General features: G+C 38.7%; 1 protein-coding gene across 3 annotated transcripts in view; it reads right to left on the bottom strand.

Annotated features, from left to right (window-relative positions):
• The window catches only part of TMEM135 (transmembrane protein 135), a 418,948-nt gene that overhangs the window by 8,106 nt on the left and 394,959 nt on the right, over positions 1 to 15,883 (bottom strand). For all 3 annotated transcript variants that reach the window (XM_030558973.1, XM_030558983.1, XM_030558990.1), the window contains 4 exons: positions 14,927 to 14,996; positions 7,818 to 7,985; positions 5,314 to 5,377; positions 2,749 to 2,825 (listed from right to left, as the gene is read on the bottom strand). In XM_030558973.1, coding sequence (XP_030414833.1) covers positions 2,749 to 2,825; positions 5,314 to 5,377; positions 7,818 to 7,985; positions 14,927 to 14,996 — 379 coding nt within the window. The remainder of the gene's footprint in view (positions 1 to 2,748; positions 2,826 to 5,313; positions 5,378 to 7,817; positions 7,986 to 14,926; positions 14,997 to 15,883) is intronic.

Here is a 15,883-nt window from a genome sequence, read left to right as displayed (position 1 = left end):
GGAAGATCACGGAGTTGAGCAAATCTGCCAATAAGCACAGGACCCACCAAGGTAGAGGAGGAACTTTGTCACACTCACTTGTGGGCTGTATGTTGTGCAGGCCTGTATTAGGGTGAAAGATTGCTTGATTCAAACCTTGCTTAGTCTGTAGAATTCAGATTGTGAGTTTATTCTTATTTCTTATGTAATCAAATTTGATCTCTATGCCTTCTACTTATAATCACTTAAAATCTACCTTTCTGTAGTCAATAAATCTGTTTTATATTTTACCTAAAATGGTGTGCTCTTGGTTGAAGTGCTTGGGGAATCTGAGCTCAGATTACAAAGACTGTTGTGTGTCCATTTCCTTGTGATGAAATGGCAAACTAATTAATGAGCTTGTGCTTTCTAGGGGAGTCTTGAGGAGTGTAAGATGGTATATTTCTGGAGTGCAAGGCTGGAAGCTGGGGTGATTGTGCCTCTCTCTGTATGATTCATGAGTGGCTCAGGGAGCATTCGTGCAGTTTAGTTGGGTGTGGGCTCCACATGCTGATGGCTGAGTGATTACAGCACCTAGAGGGGTTTGCTGCTTGTTTCTAACACAGCACTGTGAGAGACAGCCCAGGCTGGAGAGTTAAAGGGGCACAGGAGTCCCACAGTTACAGGTTGTACCCTGGGAATCCTGTCACACCCACATTACAAATGTGACTATTGCGGCAGATGGCTGCAATGACTTGTCCAAGTCAACAAAAGAAGTGTAATTGCTGAGATTAGAATGCAGAGGCTCCTGGATCCCATTAAACAGCACTATGTTAATGAGCAATAGGGAACTTTTAATGTGCACTAGGGCAAGGTTTATTTGGAGCAATTAGTGTGTAACACATGAGTGTGCTTTATTATTCTTTCTCCTCACCCCACAGTATGTATTACACCACCTGCAGATAAACCTTCTGGTTCCCGAGTGCCTAAGGCACTTTTGAAAATGGGATTCTGGCTCCTAAGTCACCTAGATGCTTTTAAATTTTTTTACCCCAAATGTCTATATGACATTGCACAGCATGGATTTGTTTATTTTAAAGGTGTATTTTAGATCTTGGAGAGTGCAGGAGGTAATCTCTCTGATACCTGCTTCTTTTTAAAAACAACAAAGCAAACAAAGCAGTAACTAGTCAAATTTAAATGGGTATTTTGCTACCCTTAAACAACTCGAAATCACATACTTTCTTTTTGAGAAAACACTGAAAGTTTATTTTCTTGAACACAGCTTAATCTTCCAAGCAGCACACGCCTCTTTGGTCAGTTATCCTTGGTTTGTATAATATGGTAAAAAAAGTAAAAACTGAAATAAACCCATGCAGTATTTTTCTTATTTCATTGCAGCCACAATGTCTCAGAGTGAAGGCCAGAGAAAACCATCAGCAATACAGCATAACATTTTATTTATTATAAATGGAGCCCTGATGTACATAGAACTAACACAACAGGGATAACTCTATGGGACTGAGTTGTGTTGACATAGCATTATGTAAATCACTTTTGGAATTTGTGTGTGGACTGTAAGGAACACATAGGACCATGTTACATGTTTCTTTTTGTTTCATATTTGATCTTATTCTTCACATTTTTCTCTCTTTTCTTTAAAGCAAATTCATAGCTTGCAAAGGAGCTGGATTAACAGTGTTAGAGAGGAGTCCTGGAGGTCAGTGGAAGGACGTGGCAATGGTTCAAGGTCTAGGCATAATGGGTAGGCAATGTCAGTTTATCACAGTGGGCCTCCTAGGGGAAGAGCTATGAATAACTCAAGTATCAGATGGGTAGCCGTGTTAGTCTGGATCTGTAAAAGCAGCAAAGAATCCTGTGGCACCTTATAGACTAACAGACATTTTGGAGCATGAGCTTTCGTGGGTGAATTCAACGAAAGCTCATGCTCCAAAACGTCTGTTAGTCTATAAGGTGCCACAGGATTCTTTGCTGCTTTTACATGAATAACTCATGATTTCATAGAAAAATCACAGTGAAACTTAATAAGACTCCAAAGAGAGATCTCCCCTTTTCTATTCCAACTCAAACATTGTTAAACTGTGAATATAAATGTGGTTGTATGAACAATCCCTGAGTAGTTGTTTGCATAAGCAGTCACTCTTCATTTTTACTTTTTCCCAGCCTAACATAATTTTAATAGCTCATAGAAGTAAAACAGACTTTCAGACCTCAAAAAAAATGCAATGTCACTGGTGGTCACTTTCCAGGTTAGAATTTGATCAATGAAAGCGAACAGGAAAACAATTTCAGCTGCATGCTAAAACCAAAACTATTTTGAGTTACCATAATTCATAATTTAGACTAATGCCAGAATCAGGGAACAGAGGCAGGAAGTCAGCTGTAGATTTTGGCAATAAATCTGAAGGGAAGGACTAGTTCTGACTTATGTTTTTGGTGGAAATTGACAACATGCACATTCTTGGAACTTTCAGATTTGAAATTCTGCAAATGCAACACAGCAGGGGGCTACCAAAAAGGAAATGAGGGGGAAAATATGTGCAGATAAATGGACAAACTGTTAGACTTAGTTCTGGAAAGGAGGGATTGAAGGAAATGAGACCACAGGACTTAGCCATCACTTGGGCACATGTCTGGTATAATAGAGCATTGTTGTACAATCTAACATTACATTTGTACTTTTGGCCAATGCTTGTAACATTTGTTTTCTTCCTCCGCCCTGTTACAATGGCTAAGAAGAAACACACTGGAACTAGCAGGGTACCTTACCTCCACTAGTTTGGAAGCCAGGTACATGGAGATAGTAGTGCTTTTGTAAAACATCATAGAAATTCCTGCCAGGGATCCTGCAACAGTTAGAAAACAAAATTATTGGTAAGAACCTCAACTGTTTCCTTGCTATTGCTCAACACCATTCTGACATTACAAAAACCTGTGACTCTCTCTATTAGCATCTATTATAACCAATGTTCATTAATCTTTCTGTGCTGCATAGGAAAGGGTCTTTTATACTTTTCAGAAAGGACAGACCCCTGTAATTTTGACACTGAGAGCTAAATCTTTAGCCCTGTGACCAGCTCCCTAGCCCCAGACCCCCTATCCCCCCGCCCTGCCCCAATTGGTCTAGAGCAGAGGTCGGCAACCTTTCAGAAGTGGTGTGCTGAGTCTTCATTTATTCACTCTAATTTAAGGTTTTGCGTGCCAGTAATACATTTTAATGTTTTTAGAAGGTCTCTTTCTATAAGCCTATAATATATAACTAAACTATTGTTGTATGTAAACTAAATAAGGTTTTAAAAAATATTTAAGAAGCTTCATTTAAAATTAAATTAAAATGCAGAGGCCCCAGACTGGTGGCCAGGACTAGGGCAGTGAGAGTGCCACTGAAAATCAGCTCATGTGCCATCTTCAGCACACATACCATAGGTTGCCTACCACTGGTCTAGAGGATCCATACAGCGGTCGATGTTTTGGACCTGTCTCTACACACCCACATGCCTGCTGCACAGCAAGTCCCTAGGGAGCAACACTGTGCACCATGCAGACCGTGCACACTTCATACATACTCATTTCCCACCCCAAAACTCCACGTGGAACTGCACCAGTTCTATTGCCCAGGGACTTTCTTTGGCTCCAGCGGAAGGGCCAGGTTCTGTCCCTCTTTTTAAATGAACATGCTAACATATACAGAGCAACTTCTATTAGAAACCGGGAAAGATCAAAATAAAAGAGACAACCTTACTCTTATGCCAAATACAAGTATTGCCCTTGAGGCTAAACACAAACAATGCAAGGATAATTTATAAAGGAAACCTCAGAACAAAAGTTCTGCATTTACATTAAACCACCTAAATGCTGATTTTCATTTCAACACAAACTTCACATTTACTTTCCTGTTCTTAAAGCACTCTGAAATTCCAGAACAGGAATTCGGGACAAACTTCCAAATACATGCTCTCTAGTAGTATTTCACAGTATATGGTGCCTTTCATCCCTAAGTATCCTAAGGCGCTTTACACATGATGGGGTAAATGCTGTTCTGTGTTGTGTGCATTCGCTCTGGGGAGATGAGCACGCACATGAAGTCTAAGTTGAAGTGTGGGAGTAAGGAAGGATACTGGTCTCTTGAGTGCTATGCTGGGAAACTGGTTAATGTGGCCATCAGCACACAATGGTTCCAAGGGTTAGCCTGCTGGGCTCATGTGCAGATGATGGAATGTACTGCACAATCAAAAGGAGTTACATGATATCTATGTGCTGTCCTATGAATGCTATAAAGATGGCCCAATGACCTCCTTTTCCTCCTGCGATGCAGCTCCTAAAGTGTAAAGGCAGAATTTTGCTCTCTATGGGTAGGTTTACATTGCAAGCAAAGGTGTGTTTGTAGCATGGGCAGGTATATCATGCTAGCTGTAATCTGCCTAGCATGGATAAAAACATTAGTACAAACATGGTGGCATAGGCTTCAGCATGGACTAGCTGCTACCCTACAAACCCTGCAGTGGCCTTGGGTACGTGCTCGGATTGTTTGCCCACACTAAAGTGCAGGCTTCCTTCTCTAAACTACCATTGTTGTCCATTCTAGCTACATTAAAGCTAGCATAGGTATGCCTATCCATGCTACAGTCATGTCTTTTCTTGCTGTGTAGAAATACCCGATGTGGCACTTACACACATACTGGAGGAGAAGGCAGAAGTTATCCGGATAATCAGGCTTGCTGCCTTGGGGGCCAACTTCCAGGGGATGCCGTGCTGCTCAGCCTTTTTTCCTTTTTTGCACTCTACTGACTGACTCGCCGGCCGCTTTTTGCACTACTGATTGCCCTGCTCTTTTTACCACCCCCGCCCCCAGCCTCTTGGGCGGGGGGGGTGGAAAAGGGTGCCAAAAACTAGCCTACCTGTCAAAATGCCTGTGGTCACTCTTGTGGACAATCTATGCACAGCACATTGTACAGGAGAAGGGGGGAATTTGGTTAAAGATACTGGGGGCAAGTCCCTGTTCTTACAAAGTGTCATGCAATCTTTAATGGCCACACAGGGAACGGAGCACTTTGGGTTTTAAAGGTTTCCTTCATTAGATCTCCTGGGATTCAGGTTATGTCCTTTAGAAGGAAGAAAGTCTGTTTCATACACACACAGCCACCCACCCCGCATCGGGATTTGAACCTCTAGTTCCAGTAAGTCTAGATGTTTTAGAGCTGCTGCTAGAGACTCAGCCATTCCCTCTGGCTAAGCAACAGTAGCATGTTTACATTTATGCATTTAATCCAACATTTTAAATCTAAAGACAATTTTACTGAGTTGGGCACTATCCACTTCTTCTCATGGACTTACCCGCTATAAGAGCATGAAGTTCATCATCCAGGTTTCGCACCCAGCGCAGGAAGCAACTAGTACCCTGCATTTGTGGGGGAAATACAATAGCCTCAGTTAGTGCTTTATTTAAAATGTTATTAGTTTGGTTACATTACAGTATAATCCAATAATAATTCATAAATATCTATATAAGATATTCATTAAGGATCAACAACTACCTCATTGACTATTGTCCCTACTGCTACTATACCCATTTATGAGACTCGCATCACGGGGGTTCCTGGGTGCACTTTATGTATTTTATATTAACAGCAAACAAAATTTTCTCAACATTTGGGAGCATATACTGTGTGATCAATGAAACTAACCTTAAACTTACTCTGAAGGGAGAGGGGAAAATCCACTTGCTGTCTGATCACTGTCCACATAGTTGTAGCAGCTTAATTTGCTGATCAATTCCTCCCCTCCCCCACTCAGCTGTGAGGAGCAAGAGTAGCCAAAGAGAATGGGAAGGGTAGAGGAGGGTGACTTTGGTTGATCTCCACAACGGCCAGAACGCCCCCCAGTCCCTCATGTGTCCACCCAACAGATCCATGATGTTTTGATAAATAAGGGCTCTCAGTAACCTAAAGAGCAACTTTAAAATTTTGCAAATAGCTAAAAGTCCTAATGGAATTGCGGTGTTGTTGTTGCCATGTTGGTTCCAGAATAGTAGAGACAAGGTGGGTGGGAGCTGCGATTGGTTGAACCTGTGGACGTGGCAGGTAAACAAACCAGCCTGGCCCGCTAGGGGGCTTACCTCAGCGGGCTGTGTGCCAAAAGTTGCCGATCCTTGATCTAGCCTTACCTCCTATACAGCACAGGCCATTAACTTTCACCTAGTTACCTCTGTATTGAGCCCCCAAATTTGTCTTTGACTGACGCATAACTTGTGTTTGGCAAAAGTATCTGAAAAGCATCTGAAGATATCAAGATTTTTTAAGTAGTCCATGGTGTGTCCTCACTGCATCTTGTATTCCATTTTTTTGGCTTGCAATAAGTGAGTGATTAGAAGGTACTATATAAGACCTGCTTACTTTACATTATGCTTAGTAGGTGAGGTATAGATGTGGTTCTCTGTGACATATCTCAAACCAGAAATAAAAAACAATGTAACCCACATCCAATAAGCCGTCACCCTTAAAGACTAAAAATATCAGGCAGAATATTTCATCCTTTATAAACTCCAGTAAAAGATTTGAGTAGCTGCCATTTTCGTAAACTCTCAACAGCTCATTTGTGCAGTTCCAAAATTTTTAGTCCTGGTAATTAACAATTACTTGTGTCTAATCCTAGTCACTTTAAATGAAAGTAAATTCTGTTTTCTTGCTTTGCAGCTGGTAACAGTTGATTACAAAAGTAAGACAGTAGTTTGTAGCTTTTGAATACTCACATACTTATGTCTGAATAAGCAACTGAAATACTGTTAATTTGGTTAAGGATAAGAAATTGCTATGGTTACATCAACATTTGAGTATTGCCGCATGCTCTGCATGTAGCTATAGGTTGGGCCCGATTCTCAGCTGTTGTAAATCAATATAATTCAGTTGACTTCAAGGGATCTCTACTAATCTACATCAGCTGACAATCCAATATATTAGTTCAGAATCTGAAACTGGAGCAGAAGGTGGCTTCCCAAGTGGTGAGTGGAGTGTCCTAGGATTAGCACAAGACACCTTATCCTGCAATTTTTTGCTAGTTGCTTCAAGGTTGTTACAAGCAAGAAGGTGAAAAAATTTTCTCATTAAGCGCTGGGGATAGGATACGAAACAACGGGCTTACACCGGAGCAAGGGCAGTTTAGGTTAGACATTAGGAAAACTTCCCATCAGCGTAGTTAAGCACTCTAACAAACTGCCTAGAGAGGTTGCAGAATCTCCATTATTGTCTAACCTGTTCTTAAAACCTCCAAACACTGTCAGGACTGGTCTACTTATTACTTAGTCCTGCCTTGAGTGCAGGAGGTTGAACTAGCTGACCTATTGAGGTCCCTTCCAGTCCTACACTTCCATGATTCTAAGGTAGAATTGAAGATGTTGGTTTTGAGCTAAAAAACCCCAAGTGGCCTGGGAGATGCCACTTGAAAAAGTGCCCCTTCTCATGGGCAACAGTGTCTGCTGCAGACAACAGAGGTGGCTGAGCTAGAGTCTCCTCCGTATAACAGAAAGCGCTGCTGACACCATCCGTGATGGTCTTTTCACTTTAGAATTCACTTCCCTCTAGGTCTGAAATTGCTCAAATCTGCTCACTTTCAGGACATACTGCAAACCTCATCTGTTTTTTGAGCACTCGTGGGGAGAATGGCAAAGTAGATCCTGAGCTTGGGCATTGGTTTGACATTTATGATTTGATGACAGTGAGACTTTGTTCTGGGCCGAGTGTCTGTACAATGTCAGAATGTTTAAGTAAAGATGGGCCCTTTTTTGTTATTTTTGAAATCAACATAAATAAATTATACTAAGTTTTCAATGTTTTTACACTTACTTTGTATATACTGACAAAAGATCCCAGAAAAGCACCAAGCTGGAAGTTTTCCTTGTTATAGAATAGAGAAAGCAGCCGGGAAGGTTTTGTAAACAGATGCCTGAACGCTGATGGAATTCGAAGGCAACACTGGATCAGGTAACCAACACTAAACATTCTAATGAAGCCCTGGAGGAAAAGTTAAGAAACAGCAACTTAAAAAAAAACAACAAAAACCATGAGCTACACGAGTGCACTAGTAGCTATTTTTGAAATGCAGCATTTTTAAAAGCTCACTTTGTTGACATTATTTGAAATGTACCCTCCCTTCTTGGAACTTGAAACTAGCTTTTTGAACTAACTTCCCTGTAAAATAACTAAGGAAATAGAATCCTAGACTGCCTAGATTGACTGCCTTTCTTTTAATGTAAATGGAGACTTAAAAGGCCTTAAAGGACACACACACTATCTCTACTCCAAAATTCTGTTCCTTGAAACAATCCTGATGGCTTAATTTCCAGATTATTCTCTCCCCGCCTTCAACCACAGTTGGGTATGGAAAGGAAAGCAATGTGGTGAAGAAAAATACGCCACATACTCAAACATCTGGAAGAAGTGCTGAGGGAGAGAAAAAGCCCCATAACAAAACAAAGTCCTTTCAGAAAACGTGTGAATTAGACAGCGACACTGACTCCTTGGCACATGCCCATGTTCTCTCAACAAGCCACCGACCTGGAGGCTTTGCAAAGTCTGCTGTGAAGAAAGTGCAAACCCAGAAGAGATCATGTGCAGAACTGTTAAAAAAGATAAACAGGCTCATATGAAATGTTTCCTACTGCTCCACCCTGAAAGGCTGATATGTCTCAGAGTTTGTTTTGTAAAATGCCAAAACTCAGATTGGGTTGGTTCTTTCATTCTAAATTCTTTTCTTTTTCTGTTTCTTGTAATTTTCTCAAAAGCTTTTTTATGCTTATTCTTAGTCTATAGGTGACCATCTCTGAAAAATCTAAAAAAAATCTGTCTGCTCATTTAAAAAAAATCATCCGAGTGTGAGGAAAAAAAGCTTCACCCTTTAAGAAAATTATTTAGAGGCCTCTTTTTTCCTTTTCTTTTAACAGTTTGATAATTTAAGAACAGTTTATTTTAAAGCATAAATCTAGGTATTTCTCTCTCTCTCCAAATAGCAGAAAACGCTTTTTTGGTTCATTTGAAAGTATCTGAACATCATGTGCTGAGCCCTGGTAGTAAATTCTTACTGAATTAAGCAGGCCTCCGAGTGGGATGTTCCAAATGTTCAAGGTTTCTGTTATTTGGTTGTAAAACCATTGGGCAGAGGATTGGAATTAGCAATCTGTCCAATTCAGAAATTAAAAATCTGTGCATCATACAGGACATTTTAATCCCTCATAAAGAGTCCCAAAGATTATTCTGGGTAAACATTGTTCAGCAACATCCATTTCTTGCAACAATAATATTGCATAACTTGTTACTTGTGAAACTGTTTATGAAACAAAGTAAATGGGGGACAACAGTTAAATAACAATGTTTGGAAGTGGATGGACAGTATTAGTGCATTCTGGAATAAATGTATTGTGTGTTTTACAATGTTGCTAGTGACGAGGCAGTAGCCAGATGCATGAAATAGCTGCTATGTCCCCTCACATTTGGCTTTAAAAGCTAAGTCAATTATGTTCTCTGAGGCTCTTTTATCTCATATTTTCTAAATAGTTTATATCACAGTGAGGTATGATCATATAACAAAAACTTCTATTTCAAAGATTATGGGCGAGGCAGAATTAAATTTACTCCATGAAACTTAACTCTGAATTTTCTGACTTCTGTGTAATTAAAATGTCAAATTTAAGATGAATTTAGATTATGTAAAATTACAGAAAGTTTTACAACAGTCACAAGCATAGGACAGATGGACTAGACCATGACATTGTATTATGCTATTTCAATCTGCAAACTCTCTAGCACATGAGTAACTCATGATCAGTCCCACTGAAATGTGTGGGTTTGCAGGATCAGGTCCTTAGCTCTCATGTGTAACAAACAGTAGCAAGACCTATAAATACTGAATCTTTATCATTAGTTCAGTGAGCAATCCGGAGACAATTTTACAAATAGTTTATAGCTGATTTGCATTACCTGTAGTCACACAAAAAATCTGTTTTGTAAATTACAAGCTCATCAGTTATAACTTTTATTCTCCACAGAAAGATATCAGATCACAGGCAAATGAGTGGGGGAAAAGAAAATATAAACAATACACAAAAGAGGGAAATTTAATACACACTGAAATCTTATATTAACCCTTTCCTTAGGAACCATCTACGTTGCAGAAATTTTTATCATTTTGATACAAAGAGCCAGAAATAGCAGTGCAATTAAATTACACATCTGCAAAATCATCTGAGTTCAATTTTTTAAAAAAGATTCTTTAAAAATATCTTGATAGTATAAAAACTCAATTCCAGAAATGTATATATTCAAAACAGAGTTCAGTAATATACCAGAAGTCAGATAAATTGAAGCAATGAATCCAAATAGTATTAAATCTATCCTTTTTTTTATAAATTTGTTTTCAAATTAAATGTAGAATCATTTACAAATTGAACTGTTCAGTATAGTATCCCACATCTCTTGAAAACAATAATGAAATGAAATAAAATAATTATTAAACAGATTGTAACCACTGGAGTATTCTCCTAATTTCCTTCTAGTCACCAAGATTACGAGGTAAACTGTACTGCTCATCTGCTGTTATCATCAGCATTGGCACAGAGAAACTGAAGTTCATCATTTTAGATAACACTGCTGGCTAACATATATCTTCTTTTAAATTACCTGCTGGAATCAAGTGGATCAAAGGAGAAAGGGAAGTATCTTCAAATGCCTTTGTTGGGCTAGACAAACCTTCACAGATGTCTACAGAGCCAAGACACTCAGATTATTTCAAATTCTAAGTGAAGTTTATGAAAATGAGGTGATCCACTAGCCATCTATCAAAGATAAATGATAAAAGGCTACTGCAGGTTATATTAGCTCACTAATATGTGTCTAAATATGGAGCAGGAAAGAGAAAAAGAGAATATGATGGTAATGTATGTATGACTATGATAATAGGAAGACAAGATGTTCAATGGTAAGGGAAAATATAATACAGAGGAAAACTTTTGGCTGTAAGTAGTTCACCAGAACAATCTTGTATTAAAAATCAATTCAAGAACAGAATTACAAAAACATGCTAGAATTCTGCCAGTAGAGACCTATTTCTGATCTTTTCCAGAGCTGACCTTTGGAGGAGCTCAAGACTAAAAATCAGAAAACTAGCCATACTTAAAAACCTACAGATCTTTAAAAATCCATATGAACCAAAATAGGATATGATTCCATAAACATATTTTTCACTAGTTTTATTAATAAAAAAACAAAAAATAATGAGATGACAAACCTATGAAAGCAAAGAAATTCAGAGGTCTCTCTGCCACTTAAACATTAATTCCTCCCATCTGGCTGGATGTATCAGATACTATATTGAGGCCTATGAAAAATGAAAATATGAATCCAAAGGCGTAATGGTGTTCTCTAACAATAGAATAACCTTTTCTTTGAGCTTTGCTTTTCTTCGTTTAAAGTCAGGCTGAATATTAGTTCAACTTAATTTCTGTAAGCAAGTTTCTAGTTTTGTCTGTCTGTCTGTTGTTTTTGGGCAGGGGAAGTGACATGAGAGCTTGGGAAACAGCTAGGTGGATGAGATACTCCGCTATTTCCTTGTTGCTTTTCCCTCTCATCATGCTTTGCACTGGAGTGACCTCTTCTTTAGCATCCATTAACACTGCTCCTGGGGTAGGACAAAGGGGGTGCTATGGAGTCACCAGCCCTTACTGGCCCGAGGAACTCGTAACCTGAACTCAGATTCAGTGCACTGAGTTACAGATATATAGTAGTGCAACCCAATTTCCAGTTCATCCTTATATTTTAATACATATCACATCCACCATTCAGACCAATGGGAACTTTAGTCACATCTGAAGTACTTTATTCTTTGATGGTGTCAACAAACATGGACAAGGATGATCCAGAGAATATAATGCACTTGGACTTTCAGAAAGGCTTTGACAAGGTCTCACAACAAAGGCTCTTAAGCAAAGGAAGCAGTCATGGGATAGGAGGAAGGTCCTCTCATGGATCAGTAACTAGTTAAAAGATAGGAAACAAAGGATCAGAATAAATAGTCAGTTTTCACAGTGCAAGCAAATAGCAGGGTCTCCCAAGGATCTGTAATGGGACCAGTGCTGTTTAACATAGGCATAAATGATCTGGAAAAAGGGACAAACAGTGAGGTTGAAAAATTTGTAGAGGATACAAAATTACAAAAGATAGTTAAGCTAAGTTACAAAAGGATCTCACAAAACTGGGTGACTGGACAACACAATGGCAGATTAAATTCAGTGTTGGTAAGTGCAAAGTTGTTTTCCAGTGGGCATTATCTCGACTATACATACAGAATGATGGGGTCTAAATTAGCTATTACCACTCAAGAAAGAGATCTTTGTGTCATCACGGATAGTTCTCAGAAAATATCTGCTTAAACTAAAAGAATGTTAGGAACCATTAGGAAAGGAATAGATAATAAGACAGAAAATGTCATAATGTCGCTATATAAATCCATGGTTCACCCACACCTTAAACACTGCATGCAGTTCTGGTTGCACCACCTCAAAAAGATATATTAGAATTGGAAACGGTAGTGAGAAGGGCAACAAAAATGATTAGCAGTATGGAACAGCTTCCATGAGGAGAGATTACAAAGACTGAGACTGTTCAGCTCGGAAAAGAGATAATTAAGGAAGGATATGATAAAGGTTTATACGATAATGAATTGTGTGAGAAAGTGACTAGGGGAGTGTTATTTACCCCATCACATAACACAAGAACCAGGCATCAACCAATGAAATTAAGAGGCAGCAAATTTAAAACAAACATAAGGAAGTACTTCACACAATGCACAGTTAACCTGCGGAACTCGTTGCCAGGGAATGTTGTGAAGGCCAAAAGTATAACTGAGTTCAAAAAAGAATCAGATAAATTCATGTAGACTAGGTCCATCAATGGCTAATAGCCAAGATGCTTAGGGATGCAACCCCATGCTCTTGGTGCCCCCCAGTCTCTGACCGCTAGAAGCTGGGACTGAATGACAAGGGATGGATCACTTGAGAAATTGCCCTGTTCTGTTCACTCCCTCTGAAGCATCTGACATGGGCCACTGCCGGAAGCAGGACACTGGACTAAATGGACCATCGGTTTAACCGAGTATGGCCGTTCTTATGTTCGTTAAGCTAAATAAATTGAGCTCCTTGAATCTATCACTGTAAGGCAGGTTTTCTAATTCTTTAATCATTCTCCTGAGTCTTCTTTGAACCCTCTATAATTTATCAACATCCTTCTTGAATTGTTGACGCTAGAACTGGGCACGGTATTCCAGCAGCAGTCACACCAGTGCCAAATACAGAGGTAAAATAACTTCTCTACTTCTACTCAAGATTCCTCTGTTTATGCATCCAAAGATCACATTAGCCCTTTTGGTCACAGCATTACATTGGGAACTCATGTTCAGCTGATTCTTCATCCTGACTCCCAAAACTTTTTCAGAGTCACTGCTTCTCACCTCCTGTAAGTATGGCCCTACATCCTTTGTTCCTAGATGTGTACATTTACATTTAACTATGAAGGTGTGCAATAGCTAATTATATGTTGTCTTAACTTAGGCCCTGATCATACGAACACTTATGCACATGCTAATATTACTACTATGTTAAGTCCAACTGAAGACATGGAATTTTACAGAATTTATATATTAGGCACACAATTTTGAAAATTCTGACTAAAATAAAAATTAAAAAACAGGTGCTGAGTGATTCTCTTTTCTCATCCCAAGGTAGGGGGGGAGGTATTTTCTGTTAATTATTCTAGTTGTGTTGTTTTTATGTCACTTTATCTTTAGTAAAAAAAAAAAAAGTTACAATTATCCTGAATATTTTGTAAATATTTTATTACACATTTCCAGATCTATTCCACAAAACACTTCATGTCCCACTGACTGCAATGGAACTTCAGCACATACTTAAATACTTTGTTGAATCAGAGGCTACCACTGTCACTGAGTTTGCTGAAATATTGCATAGCTCAACAAATTGATAACAAAATAATATTGAACAAGACACTGAGCTGTATAAATATAAGAAAATAACTATTGTGCTATACCTCCTCTAAACCTTTATCTTAATGTAGCGAGCCTTGCCATTAAAAAAACAAAAGAGATAAATTCTAACAGAATGGACTATTTTTAATGGCGGGGGAAAAAGCATTTTAAAGATAAAATATAGCAGAAGCATCCGGAAAAGCTAAACTGCCTAGATATCAATTTTTGCTTCTCCATAAATAAAAAAATGTAGATTATTAAAAGATCAAGATCTGCTGAAGTTTCACTCAAAACTAAGACCATGTAGCAGGAGGTCCCACCTATGCCAATCTTCTCTACACAGTACTCCTCTGAAAAAATGCACTGTCCACATTATGGAGAGGTTAATTCATGCCACTGGACATAGACAGCTCTCTCTGTCTGCAGCAACTGTGGACAATCTCCCATTACTCCTTAAAATAAATTAATAGACAAGCAAGTCCAAAATCAAACACCACTGTGCCAGACATGCACAGCTGTAAGTGTGCCACTGCTGATCTGTCTGCCCAGCACAGCACATTCCAGGTGCTTTTTTTAGGATAGAGCTGCAAATGGGATCAGTTACGAAGGCATCATGTAATTAAACAAGTTTATTTTTTGCTGATCCATTTTTTTCCATTCACTTTAGGCTCTCAGACTATTGCAACTGTATTTCCAAGTGAAAGAAAGAAAGAAAGAATCTTGCTCAGAAGATGGTTTTCACAAACTTATAACTGATTCTTTTTATGATGAAAAAGCATGACCAACAACAGACTTCAGAGGCTAAGACATATGGAATCTGCATTTGCCCATTATAACTTACATATTCTTTTTCTGTACTAAACTTTATACATTTTCATCAGTCTCTGTGAGTGTTTACAAAAAATGCCAGATTCATACTTACTTTAATGCAATATGAGATGCAATTGTCTTCATAATGTTTACAGCATCTATGTCTTGGACCATGTTTGCATCTGCAAAAGAAACAACAAAATCCATATTAACCAGCAGTTGGCTTTACTGTAATCTACTAGAGATTTTGCAAACTTTCTCTTGTTAAAAATGTATACAATAGTCTCTTGCTATTTCCCCATTATTTATTTTGCATGCCACCTTTTGACAAAGTCCTACATGACATTCTCATAAGCTAACTAGTGAAATGCAGTCTAGATTTAATTACTATTGAGGGGTGCACACCATGTTGAAAGTTTGTACTCATAGAGTAGTTATCAATAGTTCACTGTCAAACTGGTAGGGCATATCTACTGGGGTCCCATTGGGGTCAGTCTGGGTTTGGTACTAGTTAATATTTACATTAATGATTTGGATAATGGAGAGAAGAGTATGCTTATACATTTGAAGATGATGCAAGCTAGGGGAGACTGCAAGCATTTTGGAGGACAGGATTGGAATTCAAAACAACCTGACAATTTGGAAAATTGGTCTGAAATCAACAAGATGAAATTCAAATAAGACAAGTGCAAAGTACTACACTCAGGAAGGAAAAAGTCAAGTGCAAAACTAAAATTGGTGTATAACTGACTAGGGTGATAGTAATGCTGAAAAGGATCTGGGAGTTATAATGTATCACAAACTGACTATAAATCTACAACGTGACACAGTTGTAAAAAGGGCTAATATCAATCTGGAGTGTATTAATAGGACTACTGTATGTAAGACATGGGGGGTAATTGTCCCACTCTTCTCAGCATTGATAAGGCTTCAGCTAGAGTATTGTGTTCAGTTATGAGCACCACACCTTAGGAAATATGGGGACAAATTGGAGAGAGTCCAAAGAAGAGCAACAGAAATGATAAAAAGGTTTAGAAAACCTGACCTATGAGGAAAGGTTAAAACACTG

This window comes from Gopherus evgoodei, chromosome 1 (assembly GCF_007399415.2).
Source record: "Gopherus evgoodei ecotype Sinaloan lineage chromosome 1, rGopEvg1_v1.p, whole genome shotgun sequence".
Taxonomy (NCBI): domain Eukaryota; kingdom Metazoa; phylum Chordata; order Testudines; family Testudinidae; genus Gopherus; species Gopherus evgoodei.
This window is presented reverse-complemented; position numbering and strand designations above follow the sequence as displayed.